General features: G+C 46.9%; 1 protein-coding gene across 1 annotated transcript in view; it reads right to left on the bottom strand.

The window, feature by feature from the left end:
• Positions 1-21,309, bottom strand: part of gcna (germ cell nuclear acidic peptidase) — a 52,084-nt gene that overhangs the window by 6,846 nt on the left and 23,929 nt on the right. Inside the window, exons 11-12 of the mRNA XM_079838956.1 lie at positions 16,623-16,758; positions 16,341-16,545 (exon numbers count right to left, since the gene is read on the bottom strand). Of these exons, the coding sequence (XP_079695082.1) occupies positions 16,341-16,545; positions 16,623-16,758 (341 nt within the window). The remainder of the gene's footprint in view (positions 1-16,340; positions 16,546-16,622; positions 16,759-21,309) is intronic.

The following is a 21,309-nucleotide window of genomic DNA, read 5'->3' as shown; positions in this document are numbered from 1 at the left end:
CCCTATATAGTGCACTGTCTGATCGCTCCCTATCCCCTATATAGAGCACTGTCTGATCGCTCCCTATCCCCTATATAGTGCACTGTCTGATCGTTCCCCATCCCCTATATAGAGCACTGTCTGATCGCTCCCTATCCCCTATATAGTGCACTGTCTGATCGCTCCCTATCCCCTATATAGAGCACTGTCTGATCGCTCCCTATCCCCTATATAGTGCACTGTCTGATCGTTCCCCATCCCCTATATAGAGCACTGTCTGATCGCTCCCTATCCCCTATATAGTGCACTGTCTGATCGCTCCCTATATAGAGCACTGTCTGATCGTCCCCTATCCCCTATATAGTGCACTGTCTGATCGTTCCCTATCCCCTATATAGTGCACTGTCTGATCGCTCCCTATCCCCTATATAGAGCACTGTCTGATCGCTCCCTATCCCCTATATAGCGCACTGTCTGATCGTTCCCCATCCCCTATATAGTGCACTGTCTGATCGTTCCCTATCCCCTATATAGCGCACTGTCTGATCGCTCCCTATCCCCTATATAGTGCACTGTCTGATCGTTCCCCATCCCCTATATAGCGCACTGTCTGATCGTTCCCCATCCCTTATATAGCACACTGTCTGATCGTTCCCTATCCCCTATATAGCTCACTGTCTGATCGTTCTCTATCCCCTATATAGTGCACTGTCTGATCGTTCTCTATCCCCTATATAGCGCACTGTCTGATCGTTCCCCATCCCCTATATAGCTCACTGTCTGATCGTTCCCCATCCCCTATATAGCTCACTGTCTGATCGTTCTCTATCCCCTATATAGTGCACTGTCTGATCGTTCTCTATCCCCTATATAGCGCACTGTCTGATCGTTCCCCATCCCCTATATAGCTCACTGTCTGATCGTTCCCCATCCCCTATATAGCGCACTGTCTGATCGCTCCCTATCCACTATATAGCGCACTGTCTGATCGCTCCCTATCCCCTATATAGTGTACTGTCTGATCGCTCCCCATCCCCTATATAGCGCACTGTCTGATCGCTCCCTATCCCCTATATAGTGCACTGTCTGATCGTTCCCTATCCCCTATATAGTGCACTGTCTGATCGCTCCCTATCCCCTATATAGTGCACTGTCTGATCGTTCCCTATCCCCTATATAGTGCACTGTCTGATGGTTCCCTATCCCCTATATAGTGCACTGTCTGATGGTTCCCTATCCCCTATATAGTGCACTGTCTGATCATTCCCTATCCCCTATATAGTGCACTGTCTGATGGTTCCCTATCCCCTATATAGTGCACTGTCTGATCGCTCCCTATCCCCTATATAGAGCACTGTCTGATCGCTCCCTATCCCCTATATAGTGCACTGTCTGATCGTTCCCTATCCCCTATATAGCTCACTGTCTGATCGTTCCCCATCCCCTATATAGCGCACTGTCTGATCGCTCCCTATCCCCTATATAGCGCACTGTCTGATCGCTCCCTATCCCCTATATAGTGTACTGTCTGATCGTTCCCTATCCCCTATATAGCTCACTGTCTGATCGTTCCCTATCCCCTATATAGTGCACTGTCTGATCGTTCCCTATCCCCTATATAGTGTACTGTCTGATCGTTCCCTATCCCCTATATAGCTCACTGTCTGATCGTTCCCCATCCCCTATATAGCGCACTGTCTGATCGCTCCCTATCCCCTATATAGTGCACTGTCTGATCGTTCCCTATCCCCTATATAGCGCACTGTCTGATCGTTCCCTATCCCCTATATAGCGCACTGTCTGATCGCTCCCTATCCCCTATATAGTGCACTGTCTGATCGTTCCCTATCCCCTATATAGCGCACTGTCTGATCGCTCCCTATCCCCTATATAGTGCACTGTCTGATCGCTCCCTATCCCCTATATAGTGCACTGTCTGATCGCTCCCTATCCCCTATATAGCGCACTGTCTGATCGCTCCCTATCCCCTATATAGTGCACTGTCTGATCGCTCCCTATCCCCTATATAGTGCACTGTCTGATCGCTCCCTATCCCCTATATAGTGCACTGTCTGATCGTTCCCTATCCCCTATATAGCGCACTGTCTGATCGCTCCCTATCCTCTATATAGTGCACTGTCTGATCGCTCCCTATCCCCTATATAGCGCACTGTCTGATCGTTCCCTATCCCCTATATAGTGCACTGTCTGATCGCTCCCTATCCCCTATATAGTGCACTGTCTGATCGCTCCCCATCCCCTATATAGAGCACTGTCTGATCGCTCCCTATCCCCTATATAGTGCACTGTCTGATCGCTCCCTATCCCCTATATAGAGCACTGTCTGATCGTCCCCTATCCCCTATATAGTGCACTGTCTGATCGTTCCCTATCCCCTATATAGTGCACTGTCTGATCGCTCCCTATCCCCTATATAGCGCACTGTCTGATCTCTCCCTATCCCCTATATAGTGCACTGTCTGATCGCTCCCTATCCCCTATATAGTGCACTGTCTGATCGCTCCCTATCCCCTATATAGTGCACTGTCTGATCGTTCCCTATCCCCTATATAGTGCACTGTCTGATCGTTCCCTATCCCCTATATAGCGCACTGTCTGATCGCTCCCTATCCCCTATATAGCGCACTGTCTGATCGTTCCCTATCCCCTATATAGTGCACTGTCTGATCGCTCCCTATCCCCTATATAGAGCACTGTCTGATCGCTCCCTATCCCCTATATAGTGCACTGTCTGATCGTTCCCCATCCCCTATATAGAGCACTGTCTGATCGCTCCCTATCCCCTATATAGTGCACTGTCTGATCGCTCCCTATCCCCTATATAGAGCACTGTCTGATCGCTCCCTATCCCCTATATAGTGCACTGTCTGATCGTTCCCCATCCCCTATATAGAGCACTGTCTGATCGCTCCCTATCCCCTATATAGTGCACTGTCTGATCGCTCCCTATATAGAGCACTGTCTGATCGCTCCCTATCCCCTATATAGTGCACCGTCTGATCGCTCCCTATCCCCTATATAGTGCACTGTCTGATCGCTCCCTATCCCCTATATAGTGCAGTGTCTGATCGTTCTCTATCCCCTATATAGTGCACCGTCTGGTTCCCTATCCCCTATATAGTGCACCGTCTGATCGTTCCCTATCCCCTATATAGTGCAGTGTCTGATCGTTCTCTATCCCCTATATAGTGCACCGTCTGATCGTTCTCTATCCCCTATATAGTGCACCGTCTGGTTCCCTATCCCCTATATAGTGCACCGTCTGATCGTTCCCTATCCCCTATATAGTGCAGTGTCTGATCGTTCTCTATCCCCTATATAGTGCACCGTCTGATCGCTCCCTATCCCCTATATAGTGCACTGTCTGATCGCTCCCTATCCCCTATATAGTGCAGTGTCTGATCGTTCTCTATCCCCTATATAGTGCAGTGTCTGATCGTTCCCTATCCCCTATATAGTGCACCGTCTGATCGTTCCCTATCCCCTATATAGTGCACTGTCTGATCGCTCCCTATCCCCTATATAGTGCAGTGTCTGATCGTTCTCTATCCCCTATATAGTGCACCGTCTGATCGCTCCCTATCCCCTATATAGTGCACTGTCTGATCGTTCTCTATCCCCTATATAGTGCACCGTCTGATCGTTCCCTATCCCCTATATAGTGCACCGTCTGATCGTTCCCTATCCCCTATATAGTGCACCGTCTGATCGTTCCCTATCCCCTATATAGTGCACCGTCTGATCGTTCCCTATCCCCTATATAGTGCAGTGTCTGATCGTTCCCTATCCCCTATATAGTGCAGTGTCTGATCGTTCTCTATCCCCTATATAGTGCAGTGTCTGATCGTTCCCTATACCCTATATAGTGCACTGTCTGATCGTTCCCTATCCCCTATATAGTGCAGTCTGATCGTTCCCTATCCCCTATATAGAGCAGTGTCTGATCGTTCCCTATCCCCTATATAGTGCAGTCTGATCGTTCCCTATCCCCTATATAGAGCAGTGTCTGATTGTTCCCTATCCCCTATATAGTGCAGTGTCTGATCGTTCCCTATCCCCTATATAGCGCACTGTCTGATCGTTCCCTATCCCCTATATAGTGCACCGTCTGGTTCCCTATCCCCTATATAGCGCACTGTCTGATCGTTCCCTATCCCCTATATAGTGCACCGTCTGGTTCCCTATCCCCTATATAGTGCACTGTCTGATCGCTCCCTATCCCCTATATAGCGCACTGTCTGATCGTTCCCTATCCCCTATATAGTGCACTGTCTGATCGTTCTCTATCCCCTATATAGTGCACTGTCTGATCGTTCTCTATCCCCTATATAGTGCAGTCTGATCGTTCCCTATCCCCTATATAGTGCAGTGTCTGATCGTTCCCTATCCCCTATATAGTGCAGTGTCTGATCGCTCCCTATCCCCTATATAGAGCACTGTCTGATCGCTCCCTATCCCCTATATAGAGCACTGTCTGATCGCTCCCTATCCCCTATATAGTGCACTGTCTGATTGTTCCCTATCCCCTATATAGTGCACTGTCTGAATCATTCCCTATCCCCTATATAGTGCACTGTCTGATCGTTCCCTATCCCCTATATAGTGCACTGTCTGATCGTTCCCTATCCCCTATATAGTGCAGTGTCTGATCGTTCCCTATCCCCTATATAGTGCAGTGTCTGATCGTTCCCCATCCCCTATATAGTGCAGTGTCTGATCGTTCCCTATCCCCTATATAGTGCACTGTCTGATCGTTCCCCATCCCCTATATAGTGCAGTGTCTGATCGTTCCCTATCCCCTATATAGTGCAGTGTCTGATCGTTCCCCATCCCCTATATAGTGCAGTGTCTGATCGTTCCCTATCCCCTATATAGTGCACTGTCTGATCGTTCCCTATCCCCTATATAGTGCACCGTCTGGTTCCCTATCCCCTATATAGTGCAGTGTCTGATCGTTCCCTATCCCCTATATAGTGCAGTGTCTGATCGTTCCCTATCCCCTATATAGTGCAGTGTCTGATCGTTCCCTATCCCCTATATAGTGCACTGTCTGATCGTTCCCTATCCCCTATATAGCTCACTGTCTGATCGTTCCCCATCCCCTATATAGCGCACTGTCTGATCGCTCCCTATCCCCTATATAGCGCACTGTCTGATCGCTCCCTATCCCCTATATAGTGTACTGTCTGATCGTTCCCTATCCCCTATATAGCTCACTGTCTGATCGTTCCCTATCCCCTATATAGTGCACTGTCTGATCGTTCCCTATCCCCTATATAGTGTACTGTCTGATCGTTCCCTATCCCCTATATAGCTCACTGTCTGATCGTTCCCCATCCCCTATATAGCGCACTGTCTGATCGCTCCCTATCCCCTATATAGTGCACTGTCTGATCGTTCCCTATCCCCTATATAGCGCACTGTCTGATCGTTCCCTATCCCCTATATAGCGCACTGTCTGATCGCTCCCTATCCCCTATATAGTGCACTGTCTGATCGTTCCCTATCCCCTATATAGCGCACTGTCTGATCGTTCCCTATCCCCTATATAGCGCACTGTCTGATCGCTCCCTATCCCCTATATAGTGCACTGTCTGATCGCTCCCTATCCCCTATATAGTGCACTGTCTGATCGCTCCCTATCCCCTATATAGTGCACTGTCTGATCGCTCCCTATCCCCTATATAGTGCACTGTCTGATCGCTCCCTATCCCCTATATAGTGCACTGTCTGATCGTTCCCTATCCCCTATATAGCGCACTGTCTGATCGCTCCCTATCCTCTATATAGTGCACTGTCTGATCGCTCCCTATCCCCTATATAGCGCACTGTCTGATCGTTCCCTATCCCCTATATAGTGCACTGTCTGATCGCTCCCTATCCCCTATATAGTGCACTGTCTGATCGCTCCCCATCCCCTATATAGAGCACTGTCTGATCGCTCCCTATCCCCTATATAGTGCACTGTCTGATCGCTCCCTATCCCCTATATAGTGCACTGTCTGATCGCTCCCTATCCCCTATATAGTGCACTGTCTGATCGTTCCCTATCCCCTATATAGTGCACTGTCTGATCGTTCCCTATCCCCTATATAGCGCACTGTCTGATCGCTCCCTATCCCCTATATAGCGCACTGTCTGATCGTTCCCTATCCCCTATATAGTGCACTGTCTGATCGCTCCCTATCCCCTATATAGAGCACTGTCTGATCGCTCCCTATCCCCTATATAGTGCACTGTCTGATCGTTCCCCATCCCCTATATAGAGCACTGTCTGATCGCTCCCTATCCCCTATATAGTGCACTGTCTGATCGCTCCCTATCCCCTATATAGAGCACTGTCTGATCGCTCCCTATCCCCTATATAGTGCACTGTCTGATCGTTCCCCATCCCCTATATAGAGCACTGTCTGATCGCTCCCTATCCCCTATATAGTGCACTGTCTGATCGCTCCCTATATAGAGCACTGTCTGATCGTCCCCTATCCCCTATATAGTGCACTGTCTGATCGTTCCCTATCCCCTATATAGTGCACTGTCTGATCGCTCCCTATCCCCTATATAGAGCACTGTCTGATCGCTCCCTATCCCCTATATAGCGCACTGTCTGATCGTTCCCCATCCCCTATATAGTGCACTGTCTGATCGTTCCCTATCCCCTATATAGCGCACTGTCTGATCGCTCCCTATCCCCTATATAGTGCACTGTCTGATCGTTCCCCATCCCCTATATAGCGCACTGTCTGATCGTTCCCCATCCCTTATATAGCACACTGTCTGATCGTTCCCTATCCCCTATATAGCTCACTGTCTGATCGTTCTCTATCCCCTATATAGTGCACTGTCTGATCGTTCTCTATCCCCTATATAGCGCACTGTCTGATCGTTCCCCATCCCCTATATAGCTCACTGTCTGATCGTTCCCCATCCCCTATATAGCTCACTGTCTGATCGTTCTCTATCCCCTATATAGTGCACTGTCTGATCGTTCTCTATCCCCTATATAGCGCACTGTCTGATCGTTCCCCATCCCCTATATAGCTCACTGTCTGATCGTTCCCCATCCCCTATATAGCGCACTGTCTGATCGCTCCCTATCCACTATATAGCGCACTGTCTGATCGCTCCCTATCCCCTATATAGTGTACTGTCTGATCGCTCCCCATCCCCTATATAGCGCACTGTCTGATCGCTCCCTATCCCCTATATAGTGCACTGTCTGATCGTTCCCTATCCCCTATATAGTGCACTGTCTGATCGCTCCCTATCCCCTATATAGTGCACTGTCTGATCGTTCCCTATCCCCTATATAGTGCACTGTCTGATGGTTCCCTATCCCCTATATAGTGCACTGTCTGATGGTTCCCTATCCCCTATATAGTGCACTGTCTGATCATTCCCTATCCCCTATATAGTGCACTGTCTGATGGTTCCCTATCCCCTATATAGTGCACTGTCTGATCGCTCCCTATCCCCTATATAGAGCACTGTCTGATCGCTCCCTATCCCCTATATAGTGCACTGTCTGATCGTTCCCTATCCCCTATATAGCTCACTGTCTGATCGTTCCCCATCCCCTATATAGCGCACTGTCTGATCGCTCCCTATCCCCTATATAGCGCACTGTCTGATCGCTCCCTATCCCCTATATAGTGTACTGTCTGATCGTTCCCTATCCCCTATATAGCTCACTGTCTGATCGTTCCCTATCCCCTATATAGTGCACTGTCTGATCGTTCCCTATCCCCTATATAGTGTACTGTCTGATCGTTCCCTATCCCCTATATAGCTCACTGTCTGATCGTTCCCCATCCCCTATATAGCGCACTGTCTGATCGCTCCCTATCCCCTATATAGTGCACTGTCTGATCGTTCCCTATCCCCTATATAGCGCACTGTCTGATCGTTCCCTATCCCCTATATAGCGCACTGTCTGATCGCTCCCTATCCCCTATATAGTGCACTGTCTGATCGTTCCCTATCCCCTATATAGCGCACTGTCTGATCGCTCCCTATCCCCTATATAGTGCACTGTCTGATCGCTCCCTATCCCCTATATAGTGCACTGTCTGATCGCTCCCTATCCCCTATATAGCGCACTGTCTGATCGCTCCCTATCCCCTATATAGTGCACTGTCTGATCGCTCCCTATCCCCTATATAGTGCACTGTCTGATCGCTCCCTATCCCCTATATAGTGCACTGTCTGATCGTTCCCTATCCCCTATATAGCGCACTGTCTGATCGCTCCCTATCCTCTATATAGTGCACTGTCTGATCGCTCCCTATCCCCTATATAGCGCACTGTCTGATCGTTCCCTATCCCCTATATAGTGCACTGTCTGATCGCTCCCTATCCCCTATATAGTGCACTGTCTGATCGCTCCCCATCCCCTATATAGAGCACTGTCTGATCGCTCCCTATCCCCTATATAGTGCACTGTCTGATCGCTCCCTATCCCCTATATAGAGCACTGTCTGATCGTCCCCTATCCCCTATATAGTGCACTGTCTGATCGTTCCCTATCCCCTATATAGTGCACTGTCTGATCGCTCCCTATCCCCTATATAGCGCACTGTCTGATCTCTCCCTATCCCCTATATAGTGCACTGTCTGATCGCTCCCTATCCCCTATATAGTGCACTGTCTGATCGCTCCCTATCCCCTATATAGTGCACTGTCTGATCGTTCCCTATCCCCTATATAGTGCACTGTCTGATCGTTCCCTATCCCCTATATAGCGCACTGTCTGATCGCTCCCTATCCCCTATATAGCGCACTGTCTGATCGTTCCCTATCCCCTATATAGTGCACTGTCTGATCGCTCCCTATCCCCTATATAGAGCACTGTCTGATCGCTCCCTATCCCCTATATAGTGCACTGTCTGATCGTTCCCCATCCCCTATATAGAGCACTGTCTGATCGCTCCCTATCCCCTATATAGTGCACTGTCTGATCGCTCCCTATCCCCTATATAGAGCACTGTCTGATCGCTCCCTATCCCCTATATAGTGCACTGTCTGATCGTTCCCCATCCCCTATATAGAGCACTGTCTGATCGCTCCCTATCCCCTATATAGTGCACTGTCTGATCGCTCCCTATATAGAGCACTGTCTGATCGTCCCCTATCCCCTATATAGTGCACTGTCTGATCGTTCCCTATCCCCTATATAGTGCACTGTCTGATCGCTCCCTATCCCCTATATAGAGCACTGTCTGATCGCTCCCTATCCCCTATATAGCGCACTGTCTGATCGTTCCCCATCCCCTATATAGTGCACTGTCTGATCGTTCCCTATCCCCTATATAGCGCACTGTCTGATCGCTCCCTATCCCCTATATAGTGCACTGTCTGATCGTTCCCCATCCCCTATATAGCGCACTGTCTGATCGTTCCCCATCCCTTATATAGCACACTGTCTGATCGTTCCCTATCCCCTATATAGCTCACTGTCTGATCGTTCTCTATCCCCTATATAGTGCACTGTCTGATCGTTCTCTATCCCCTATATAGCGCACTGTCTGATCGTTCCCCATCCCCTATATAGCTCACTGTCTGATCGTTCCCCATCCCCTATATAGCTCACTGTCTGATCGTTCTCTATCCCCTATATAGTGCACTGTCTGATCGTTCTCTATCCCCTATATAGCGCACTGTCTGATCGTTCCCCATCCCCTATATAGCTCACTGTCTGATCGTTCCCCATCCCCTATATAGCGCACTGTCTGATCGCTCCCTATCCACTATATAGCGCACTGTCTGATCGCTCCCTATCCCCTATATAGTGTACTGTCTGATCGCTCCCCATCCCCTATATAGCGCACTGTCTGATCGCTCCCTATCCCCTATATAGTGCACTGTCTGATCGTTCCCTATCCCCTATATAGTGCACTGTCTGATCGCTCCCTATCCCCTATATAGTGCACTGTCTGATCGTTCCCTATCCCCTATATAGTGCACTGTCTGATGGTTCCCTATCCCCTATATAGTGCACTGTCTGATGGTTCCCTATCCCCTATATAGTGCACTGTCTGATCATTCCCTATCCCCTATATAGTGCACTGTCTGATGGTTCCCTATCCCCTATATAGTGCACTGTCTGATCGCTCCCTATCCCCTATATAGAGCACTGTCTGATCGCTCCCTATCCCCTATATAGTGCACTGTCTGATCGTTCCCTATCCCCTGTATAGTGCACTGTCTGATCGTTCCCTATCCCCTATATAGTGCACTGTCTGATCGTTCCCTATCCCATATATAGTGCACTGTCTGATGGCTCCCTATCCCCTATATAGTGCACTGTCTGATCGTTCCCTATCCCCTATATAGTGCACTGTCTGATCGTTCCCCATCCCCTATATAGCTCACTGTCTGATCGTTCCCCATCCCCTATATAGCTCACTGTCTGATCGTTCTCTATCCCCTATATAGTGCACTGTCTGATCGTTCTCTATCCCCTATATAGCGCACTGTCTGATCGTTCCCCATCCCCTATATAGCTCACTGTCTGATCGTTCCCCATCCCCTATATAGCGCACTGTCTGATCGCTCCCTATCCACTATATAGCGCACTGTCTGATCGCTCCCTATCCCCTATATAGTGTACTGTCTGATCGCTCCCCATCCCCTATATAGCGCACTGTCTGATCGCTCCCTATCCCCTATATAGTGCACTGTCTGATCGTTCCCTATCCCCTATATAGTGCACTGTCTGATCGCTCCCTATCCCCTATATAGTGCACTGTCTGATCGTTCCCTATCCCCTATATAGTGCACTGTCTGATGGTTCCCTATCCCCTATATAGTGCACTGTCTGATGGTTCCCTATCCCCTATATAGTGCACTGTCTGATCATTCCCTATCCCCTATATAGTGCACTGTCTGATGGTTCCCTATCCCCTATATAGTGCACTGTCTGATCGCTCCCTATCCCCTATATAGAGCACTGTCTGATCGCTCCCTATCCCCTATATAGTGCACTGTCTGATCGTTCCCTATCCCCTGTATAGTGCACTGTCTGATCGTTCCCTATCCCCTATATAGTGCACTGTCTGATCGTTCCCTATCCCCTATATAGTGCACTGTCTGATGGCTCCCTATCCCCTATATAGTGCACTGTCTGATCGTTCCCTATCCCCTATATAGTGCACTGTCTGATGGTTCCCTATCCCCTATATAGTGCACTGTCTGATAATTCCCTATCCCCTATATAGTGCACTGTCTGATCGCTCCCTATCCCCTATATAGCGCACTGTCTGATCTCTCCCTATCCCCTATATAGTGCACTGTCTGATCGCTCCCTATCCCCTATATAGTGCACTGTCTGATCGCTCCCTATCCCCTATATAGTGCACTGTCTGATCGTTCCCTATCCCCTATATAGTGCACTGTCTGATCGTTCCCTATCCCCTATATAGCGCACTGTCTGATCGCTCCCTATCCCCTATATAGCGCACTGTCTGATCGTTCCCTATCCCCTATATAGTGCACTGTCTGATCGCTCCCTATCCCCTATATAGAGCACTGTCTGATCGCTCCCTATCCCCTATATAGTGCACTGTCTGATCGTTCCCCATCCCCTATATAGAGCACTGTCTGATCGCTCCCTATCCCCTATATAGTGCACTGTCTGATCGCTCCCTATCCCCTATATAGAGCACTGTCTGATCGCTCCCTATCCCCTATATAGTGCACTGTCTGATCGCTCCCTATCCCCTATATAGAGCACTGTCTGATCGCTCCCTATCCCCTATATAGAGCACTGTCTGATCGCTCCCTATCCCCTATATAGAGCACTGTCTGATCGCTCCCTATCCCCTATATAGTGCACTGTCTGATCGTTCCCCATCCCCTATATAGAGCACTGTCTGATCGCTCCCTATCCCCTATATAGTGCACTGTCTGATCGCTCCCTATATAGAGCACTGTCTGATCGTCCCCTATCCCCTATATAGTGCACTGTCTGATCGTTCCCTATCCCCTATATAGTGCACTGTCTGATCGCTCCCTATCCCCTATATAGAGCACTGTCTGATCGCTCCCTATCCCCTATATAGTGCACTGTCTGATCGTTCCCCATCCCCTATATAGCGCACTGTCTGATCGCTCCCTATCCCCTATATAGTGCACTGTCTGATCGCACCCTATCCCCTATATAGCGCACTGTCTGATCGTTCCCTATCCCCTATATAGTGCACTGTCTGATCGTTCCCTATCCCCTATATAGTGCACTGTCTGATCGTTCCCCATCCCCTATATAGCGCACTGTCTGATCGTTCCCCATCCCCTATATAGTGCACTGTCTGATCGTTCCCTATCCCCTATATAGCGCACTGTCTGATCGCTCCCCATCCCCTATATAGTGCACTGTCTGATCGTTCCCCATCCCCTATATAGCGCACTGTCTGATCGTTCCCCATCCCTTATATAGCGCACTGTCTGATCGTTCCCTATCCCCTATATAGCTCACTGTCTGATCGTTCTCTATCCCCTATATAGTGCACTGTCTGATCGTTCTCTATCCCCTATATAGCTCACTGTCTGATCGTTCTCTATCCCCTATATAGTGCACTGTCTGATCGTTCCCCATCCCCTATATAGCTCACTGTCTGATCGTTCCCCATCCCCTATATAGCTCACTGTCTGATCGTTCTCTATCCCCTATATAGTGCACTGTCTGATCGTTCTCTATCCCCTATATAGCGCACTGTCTGATCGTTCCCCATCCCCTATATAGCGCACTGTCTGATCGCTCCCTATCCACTATATAGCGCACTGTCTGATCGCTCCCTATCCCCTATATAGTGTACTGTCTGATCGCTCCCCATCCCCTATATAGCGCACTGTCTGATCGCTCCCTATCCCCTATATAGTGCACTGTCTGATCGTTCCCTATCCCCTATATAGTGCACTGTCTGATCGCTCCCTATCCCCTATATAGTGCAGTGTCTGATCGTTCCCTATCCCCTATATAGTGCACTGTCTGATGGTTCCCTATCCCCTATATAGTGCACTGTCTGATGGTTCCCTATCCCCTATATAGTGCACTGTCTGATCATTCCCTATCCCCTATATAGTGCACTGTCTGATGGTTCCCTATCCCCTATATAGTGCACTGTCTGATCGCTCCCTATCCCCTATATAGAGCACTGTCTGATCGCTCCCTATCCCCTATATAGTGCACTGTCTGATCGTTCCCTATCCCCTGTATAGTGCACTGTCTGATCGTTCCCTATCCCCTATATAGTGCACTGTCTGATCGTTCCCTATCCCCTATATAGTGCACTGTCTGATGGCTCCCTATCCCCTATATAGTGCACTGTCTGATCGTTCCCTATCCCCTATATAGTGCACTGTCTGATCGTTCCCTATCCCCTATATAGTGCACTGTCTGATCGCTCCCTATCCCCTATATAGTGCACTGTCTGATCGTTCCCTATCCCCTGTATAGTGCACTGTCTGATCGTTCCCTATCCCCTATATAGTGCACTGTCTGATCGTTCCCTATCCCCTATATAGTGCACTGTCTGATGGTTCCTTATCCCCTATATAGTGCACTGTCTGATGGTTCCCAATCCCCTATATAGTGCACTGTCTGATAATTCCCTATCCCCTATATAGTGCACTGTCTGATCGCTCCCTATCCCCTATATAGTGCACTGTCTGATCGCTCCCTATCCCCTATATAGTGCACTGTCTGATCGTTCCCTATCCCCTATATAGTGCACTGTCTGATCGTTCCCTATCCCCTATATAGTGCACTGTCTGATCGCTCCCTATCCCCTATATAGAGCACTGTCTGATCGCTCCCTATCCCCTATATAGTGCACTGTCTGATGGTTCCCTATCCCCTATATAGTGCACTGTCTGATCATTCCCTATCCCCTATATAGTGCACTGTCTGATGGTTCCCTATCCCCTATATAGTGCACTGTCTGATCGCTCCCTATCCCCTATATAGAGCACTGTCTGATCGCTCCCTATCCCCTATATAGTGCACTGTCTGATCGTTCCCTATCCCCTGTATAGCGCACTGTCTGATCGTTCCCTATCCCCTATATAGTGCACTGTCTGATCGTTCCCTATCCCCTATATAGTGCACTGTCTGATGGCTCCCTATCCCCTATATAGTGCACTGTCTGATGGCTCCCTATCCCCTATATAGTGCACTGTCTGATGGCTCCCTATCCCCTATATAGTGCACTGTCTGATCGTTCCCTATCCCCTATATAGAGCACTGTCTGATCGTTCCCCATCCCTTATATAGCGCACTGTCTGATCGCTCCCTATCCCCTATATAGTGCACTGTCTGATCGTTCCCTATCCCCTATATAGTGCACTGTCTGATCGCTCCCTATCCTCTATATAGAGCACTGTCTGATCGTTCCCTATCCCCTATATAGTGCACTGTCTGATCGCTCCCTATCCTCTATATAGAGCACTGTCTGATCGTTCCCTATCCCCTATATAGTGCACTGTCTGATCGCTCCCTATCCCCTATATAGTGCACTGTCTGATCGCTCCCTATCCCCTATATAGCGCACTGTCTGATCGTTCCCTATCCCCTATATAGTGCACTGTCTGATCGCTCCCTATCCCCTATATAGTGCACTGTCTGATCGCTCCCTATCCCCTATATAGTGCACTGTCTGATCGTTCCCTATCCCCTATATAGTGCACTGTCTGATCGTTCCCTATCCCCTGTATAGCGCACTGTCTGATCGTTCCCTATCCCCTATATAGTGCACTGTCTGATCGTTCCCTATCCCCTATATAGTGCACTGTCTGATGGCTCCCTATCCCCTATATAGTGCACTGTCTGATCGTTCCTTATCCCCTATATAGTGCACTGTCTGATGGTTCCCTATCCCCTATATAGTGCACTGTCTGATAATTCCCTATCCCCTATATAGTGCACTGTCTGATCGCTCCCTATCCCCTATATAGTGCACTGTCTGATCGCTCCCTATCCCATATATAGTGCACTGTCTGATAATTCCCTATCCCCTATATAGTGCACTGTCTGATCGTTCCCTATCCCCTATATAGTGCACTGTCTGATCGTTCCCTATCCCCTATATAGTGCACTGTCTGATCGTTCCCTATCCCCTATTTAGTGCACTGTCTGATCGCTCCCTATCCCCTATATAGTGCACTGTCTGATCGCTCCCTATCCCCTATATAGCGCACTGTCTGATCGTTCCCTATCCCCTATATAGTGCAGTGTCTGATCGTTCCCTATCCCCTATATAGTGCACTGTCTGATCGTTCCCTATCCCCTATATAGTGCAGTGTCTGATCGTTCCCTATCCCCTATATAGTGCACTGTCTGATCGTTCCCTATCCCCTATATAGTGCAGTGTCTGATCGTTCCCTATCCCCTATATAGTGCATTCTGATCGTTCCCTATCCACTATATAGCGCACTGTCTGATCGTTCCCTATCCCCTATATAGAGCACTGTCTGATCGTTCCCTATCCCCTATATAGTGCACTGTCTGATCATTCCCTATCCCCTATATAGTGCACTGTCTGATCATTCCCTATCCCCTATATAGAGCACTGTCTGATCGTTCCCTATCCCCTATATAGTGCACTGTCTGATCATTCCCTATCCCCTATATAGTGCACTGTCTGATCATTCCCTATCCCCTATATAGCGCACTGTCTGATCGCTCCCTATCCCCTATATAGCGCACTGTCTGATCGCTCCCTATCCCCTATATAGTGCACTGTCTGATCGCTCCCTATCCCCTATATAGTGCATTCTGATCGTTCCCTATCCACTATATAGCGCACTGTCTGATCGTTCCCTATCCCCTATATAGAGCACTGTCTGATCGTTCCCTATCCCCTATATAGTGCACTGTCTGATCATTCCCTATCCCCTATATAGTGCACTGTCTGATCATTCCCTATCCCCTATATAGAGCACTGTCTGATCGTTCCCTATCCCCTATATAGTGCACTGTCTGATCATTCCCTATCCCCTATATAGTGCACTGTCTGATCATTCCCTATCCCCTATATAGCGCACTGTCTGATCGCTCCCTATCCCCTATATAGCGCACTGTCTGATCGCTCCCTATCCCCTATATAGTGCACTGTCTGATCGCTCCCTATCCCCTATATAGTGCACTGTCTGATCGCTCCCTATCCCCTATATGTGCATTTTGTCATTGTTTGGGAGCTCATAGATAACAGTAAGACTAACATATTCATACTAAAAGCCAAAAAAACATCCATTTTGATTTAAAAAATTCCTTCTAGAAAGCTCAGTGTGCTCTGATTGGCCATGTGATAACCGTGGCCAATAGCAGTAGCCGGGGCAGCACTCACGTGTTCTTGCAGCGGTGGCACTGATACTGGTACTTGTAGTTGATGTCGTAGCTGTGGCAGCGGCTGACCATGGGCAGCTCGGGGTGTGCCAGCATCGCCTTACGGGCATAAAGCCTCCAGAACGGCCCGTGCCCGTCACGAACGTTGTTGATGAGCCATGTGGCGGCATGACACATCTCGTGGACCAGCGTGTCCCGCAGCCGATCTGCAAGAGGAGCACACGTGTTCATTTCCTGAGCATCAAGAGCAGCGGAGCGGTTCAGAGCCGTAATGGCGGAGCACCTGCAGAGTCGCACACTTTGTCGGACAGCTCGATGCGGGCGTACCGTTTCCCCGAGCCGCGCTCCTGCCCGGACACGCAGTATCCGGCCGTCTTACGCATCTTCTTGTTCCATGTGACCGACATGTCGGCGGGAAGCTGAGGGGAGGGATTCATAGTTCAAGAGTAACTCATCATATCATATCATCACACCTTTTTTAGTGCTATTTAGCAGCAATTGTGGTTCTTCAGAGGTTCTTCACCGCTTCTTTGACTAAGGTGCTATATAGCACCTCTGAAGCACCGCTGAAGGACCAAAATTGGTGCTATATAGCACTAAAAATGGTTCCCCTATTATTACAAGCCAAGAACCATTTTTGGTGCTATATAGAACCTTTTTTTTAGAGTGTATTATGTTTTATTTAGCAAGCATGTACCAGCCTAGATCATCGATCAGGAAAAGAGCATTCACAGCCAAAACAGGGAATGTACTAAAGCAAACATATGGTTTAAAGCTTTTAACAGAGATCTAGGTTGAGCCAAAGTAGGTTATTGAAATAATCTTGAATATTTAACGAGCAGTTTGATTGACAGTGGCGCTCCTAGAGGGAAAGTTGCTCAGAATGAAGAGTTCCAGCACATGGTTTGAATGACGTAGCCGAAAAATCACATGATATTCAATCCTTTACACACATGGAAACCATGACAGACGATTTCTGTCTAATTTCTCACAGGCCTCTATGTGCGTGAGTCAAACCGGCCCAGCGAGTTTCGTTCCGATAGGCCTAAGGTTAGTCTTGTCTGACAGACGCTCGAAGTTCATTGGTCGACGGCGGCTGTGTTTTTCGAGATACGCGAAAGTCCTCGTAGACAATCACGGCACTTTGGACAAACACAACATGCCAGTTTTCAAGTCAACCGGACTGACGGTTGCGTAGCAACAGCCATTTTCGTTTTTTATTTTACAGCGCCACCAAGTGGAAATTCTCTGCATCTGATTGTCAATAATTATAAAAAAAATAGAAATTTCAATTAATGTCCGCGACGGGACACCAAACATTAGACATTGACATTAGACAGACTTTATTGTCATCCAGCTGCACATTTTGCAATATACAGTTGAACGAAATTTCGTTGCAAGGCTCTGAGCATAAAAAAAGGACATATACATAAAAAAATAAATAAAAAAAAATATATATATATTATATATATATATAAAATTAATTTATTAAAACAAATCTAACTAGATCAAATATAAAATAACAGTAGTGTATATTGCAGTAAAATGACAAATAAAATAATACTTCACATAAGTGATTAGTGTCAATCCTTGTATTTTGCACTAAGTATTATTTTATTTGTCATTTTACTGCAATATACACTACTGTTATTTTATATTTGATCTAGTTAGATTTGTTTTAATAAATTAATTTTATTAAAATTAATTTTATTAAAAACGTTTGAAGGTGCCGTGGCCACATGTTGTAAATGACTCTCCCCTCTTGAACGGAATGAGAATATTTCATCAAACTCGGTCCACCTATGGTATGGGCTCAGCCTGTGGAAATGTTCGTCGGAACGCCAAAACTTTCAAAGTTGACGTGGAAACGTCACGTGAAAAAGTACTTTCTGCACTCGTTTGAGCCAATACATAAGTGTATCTGTTCAAGAGGGGATAGTCTTTTAGTACAGGGGTGTCCAAAGTCCGGCCCGGGGAGGAATTTCAAGCGGCCCGCAGCGAGTCTATTACATGTATTATATAGAGACAGAGCGACACGCGTCATAATCTGAAGGCCACGCCCATCGGGGGGGAAAACAATCCAACGCTCTCCATTGACTTTGCATTGCGTGAAGCGGCATCCTTGTCATTTCGAACTTAAAACAAAAAACTGAACAATGTCTAAAAGCTGATATGTGACAAAGTGTCCAGCAAACAAGCTAAACAAAACCCAGAAGCAAAAACCCAGACGTTTTTATAAGCTGTTGACCCAAAAAACGAGCGTTTAAGAACAAAAAAGTGGATTCAGGCCATTGAGACAGAGCGCAACACGTTATATTACACTGAGAACTACGGCGACTAGAGGGGAACATAATCAGCGACAGGAAATATCACATATAAAACTGACATTTGGATATTTGACTTAACAGTGACAAAATGTTTACTGCACACACACACACACACTGAGACACACTGAGTGTCAGGATCCCTAAATGTCCACATTCTTCAGCTGAAGCTTCACTTCGTATTGCATGTATCCACTTTTATCTTCTTAAACGCTCGATTTTTTGGGTCGACAGCTTCTAAAAACTGTGTTGTTTAGCTTGTTTGCTGTACACTTTGTCACATATCAGCTTTTAGACATTGTTCTGTTTTTTGTTATAAGTCCGAAATGACAAGGACGCAGCCTCACGCAATGCAAAGTCAATGGAGAGCGTTGGATTGTTTTCCCCCCCGGTGTGGGCGTGGCCTAAATACGCTCCGTCTCTATGTGGCCCGCCACGCATAATTTACAAATCCCGCAGTTTCACAATGTCAACACAAGGTGGCTAGATGTATTAGATTTTAGGCAGGAAAAATGAACGCGCCAAAAGCGGAAGGAAGCAGCGCAACTCTCGAACTCTGACTCTGAACAAACGTGTTTACTCGCTGAGTGTCTCGATCACATGACCACTAAACAGCCAATGAGAAGCGAGTTCAGCCCTGAGGTCTCCAGTACGAGCTGCACATCTCTGTGATTTAATTTAGTTTAAAGTTAAACTGCTCTTAATCAACACTAACATGCAAATCAGGAGAAACACCGAGCCCATGGAGTTTCACCATCATTGATCATGTGATTACTGAGGTCACACGAGCGGTCTCATTTTATTACATTTGTAATGTACACATGTATTAAATGAGTAATAAAGGCCAAATTACAGACTGATTTTGTCATAAACCTGCAGTTTTGTGCATTTGTATTTATATGTTTATAGACTAAACACCATAAAGCCGCTCTAAGATTTGACTTTCTGCCATGTGTGCACTGCAAAACATGCTCTTATTTAGGGTTTTTTGTAGTTTCTAGTCTAAATATATCTACAAATTCTTACATCAAGATGCATTTACTAGATAAGTTAAATGACATAAGATATTCTGACTTATTTTCTGGACAATAAAATTGAAGCAAAATTATCTGATAATGGGGTGAGAAAAATAATCTCTTTTCTGGTTTCTTGTTTCCAAACATAAACAAGATTATTTTTCTTACCCCATTGGCAGATGATTTTGTTTGTTTTAAGAAAAAACTCACTTCATTTTGATTTTAAAAAATATATATTTTTAATAAAATAAAAAAATGTCATTTTCCTTAAAAGCATCTTGATTTAAGATCGTTTACATATTTGTACTGGAAAGACAGAAATCCTAAGTAAGGATAGGGAACATCGAATCTGGCCCCCTTTAAAACATGTTTGGACACCCCTGATTTAGTAAAAGTGGTCATGACAACTTTTTGGTGTCCTGTCGCGGACGCCAATCAAAGTTTTTTTTTATATAATTATTGACAGGACTAGTTCGCAAAAATGAAAAATACCCGAAAAATGTGCTTGGGTGATGATTGAATACGACACTTTTGTTCATCTTGAATCAAGGATAGGCGAGTCGAGTCGAACGGTTTAGGAGTTGAGTCATTTCGTACTTTTGATCGCTGTAGCGCCCCCATCAGGCCGACTGGGGCGAGATTTGGTGTCGTTGTAGGTGGTGTTAGTACTGCCATCCCTCAAAGTTACAAGTCTCTACGACTTACAGTCTGGTCTGCCTGATCACTTATAGAGGAGAATGATGATCCTCGGGTAACTGTGCGTTCACACCAGACGCAATTTGTGTGAATAAATTGCGCTATTCGCGTGTAGTTGGACGCTTGAACATTTTGAGTTTACTCACTTCATTCGCACAAGACGTGAATTTGCATCATGAGAGGGGCTTGTGCTTCTGCTCCAGTCTCGTTGTGAAACGGCTGACATGGATTGTTTTCAAACACGGCGAAAAAGCTCAATTTGCCGGCTTTAGCTAGCTTGTAGTCTCAATATGTGTGTGTATATATATATATATATATATATATATATATATATATATATATTAGTGGTGGGCCCTTATCGGCGTTAACGTGCTGCATTAACGTGAGACTCTTATCGGGCGGTAAAAAAAATATCGCTGTTAATCTATTCTCAGAGTTGGGTTGGGAGCTGGGTCTACACTACACAAGCTATGATGACTTTCACCTTGATATTTTAGCGCGGATGTACACCTGGCCGAATTGCACTGTAGGGGCGAGAGAACGAGTCTTCGAACCTGTGTGTAATGCATGCCTACTAGTGTTGTCAAAAATATCCAGATTTCGATATGTATCGATACTGAAATATCTGAAACGATACGATTCTCATTTTCAACAGTATCGATATCAGCTGCGCTCTCCTCTCCGACAGACAGCGAGTAACACACACCCACCTCCTCTCATTCAGTCAGTTTAATGCTCTGAACATGGCGTGTTCTGCTGGATTATTCCTCATGACAGCATGTTAGTGTTAGTATTGGTGTGACCGGTCTGAATTTCGCGCGGGGTTGCACATAGCGTTAATTCTACTAATTCCCACAGATTTCGCGCTCGCATCTGAAGCGCACACACACATACCGTAATAAAGCCGCCTCTGACATACAAGTGCAAAAATGAG

The sequence above is a fragment of the Gobio gobio genome, assembly GCF_949357685.1.
Source record: "Gobio gobio genome assembly, chromosome: 16".
Lineage (NCBI taxonomy): Eukaryota > Metazoa > Chordata > Actinopteri > Cypriniformes > Gobionidae > Gobio > Gobio gobio.
The sequence above is the reverse complement of the archived record's forward strand: the minus strand, read 5'-3'. Positions and strand labels throughout refer to the sequence as shown.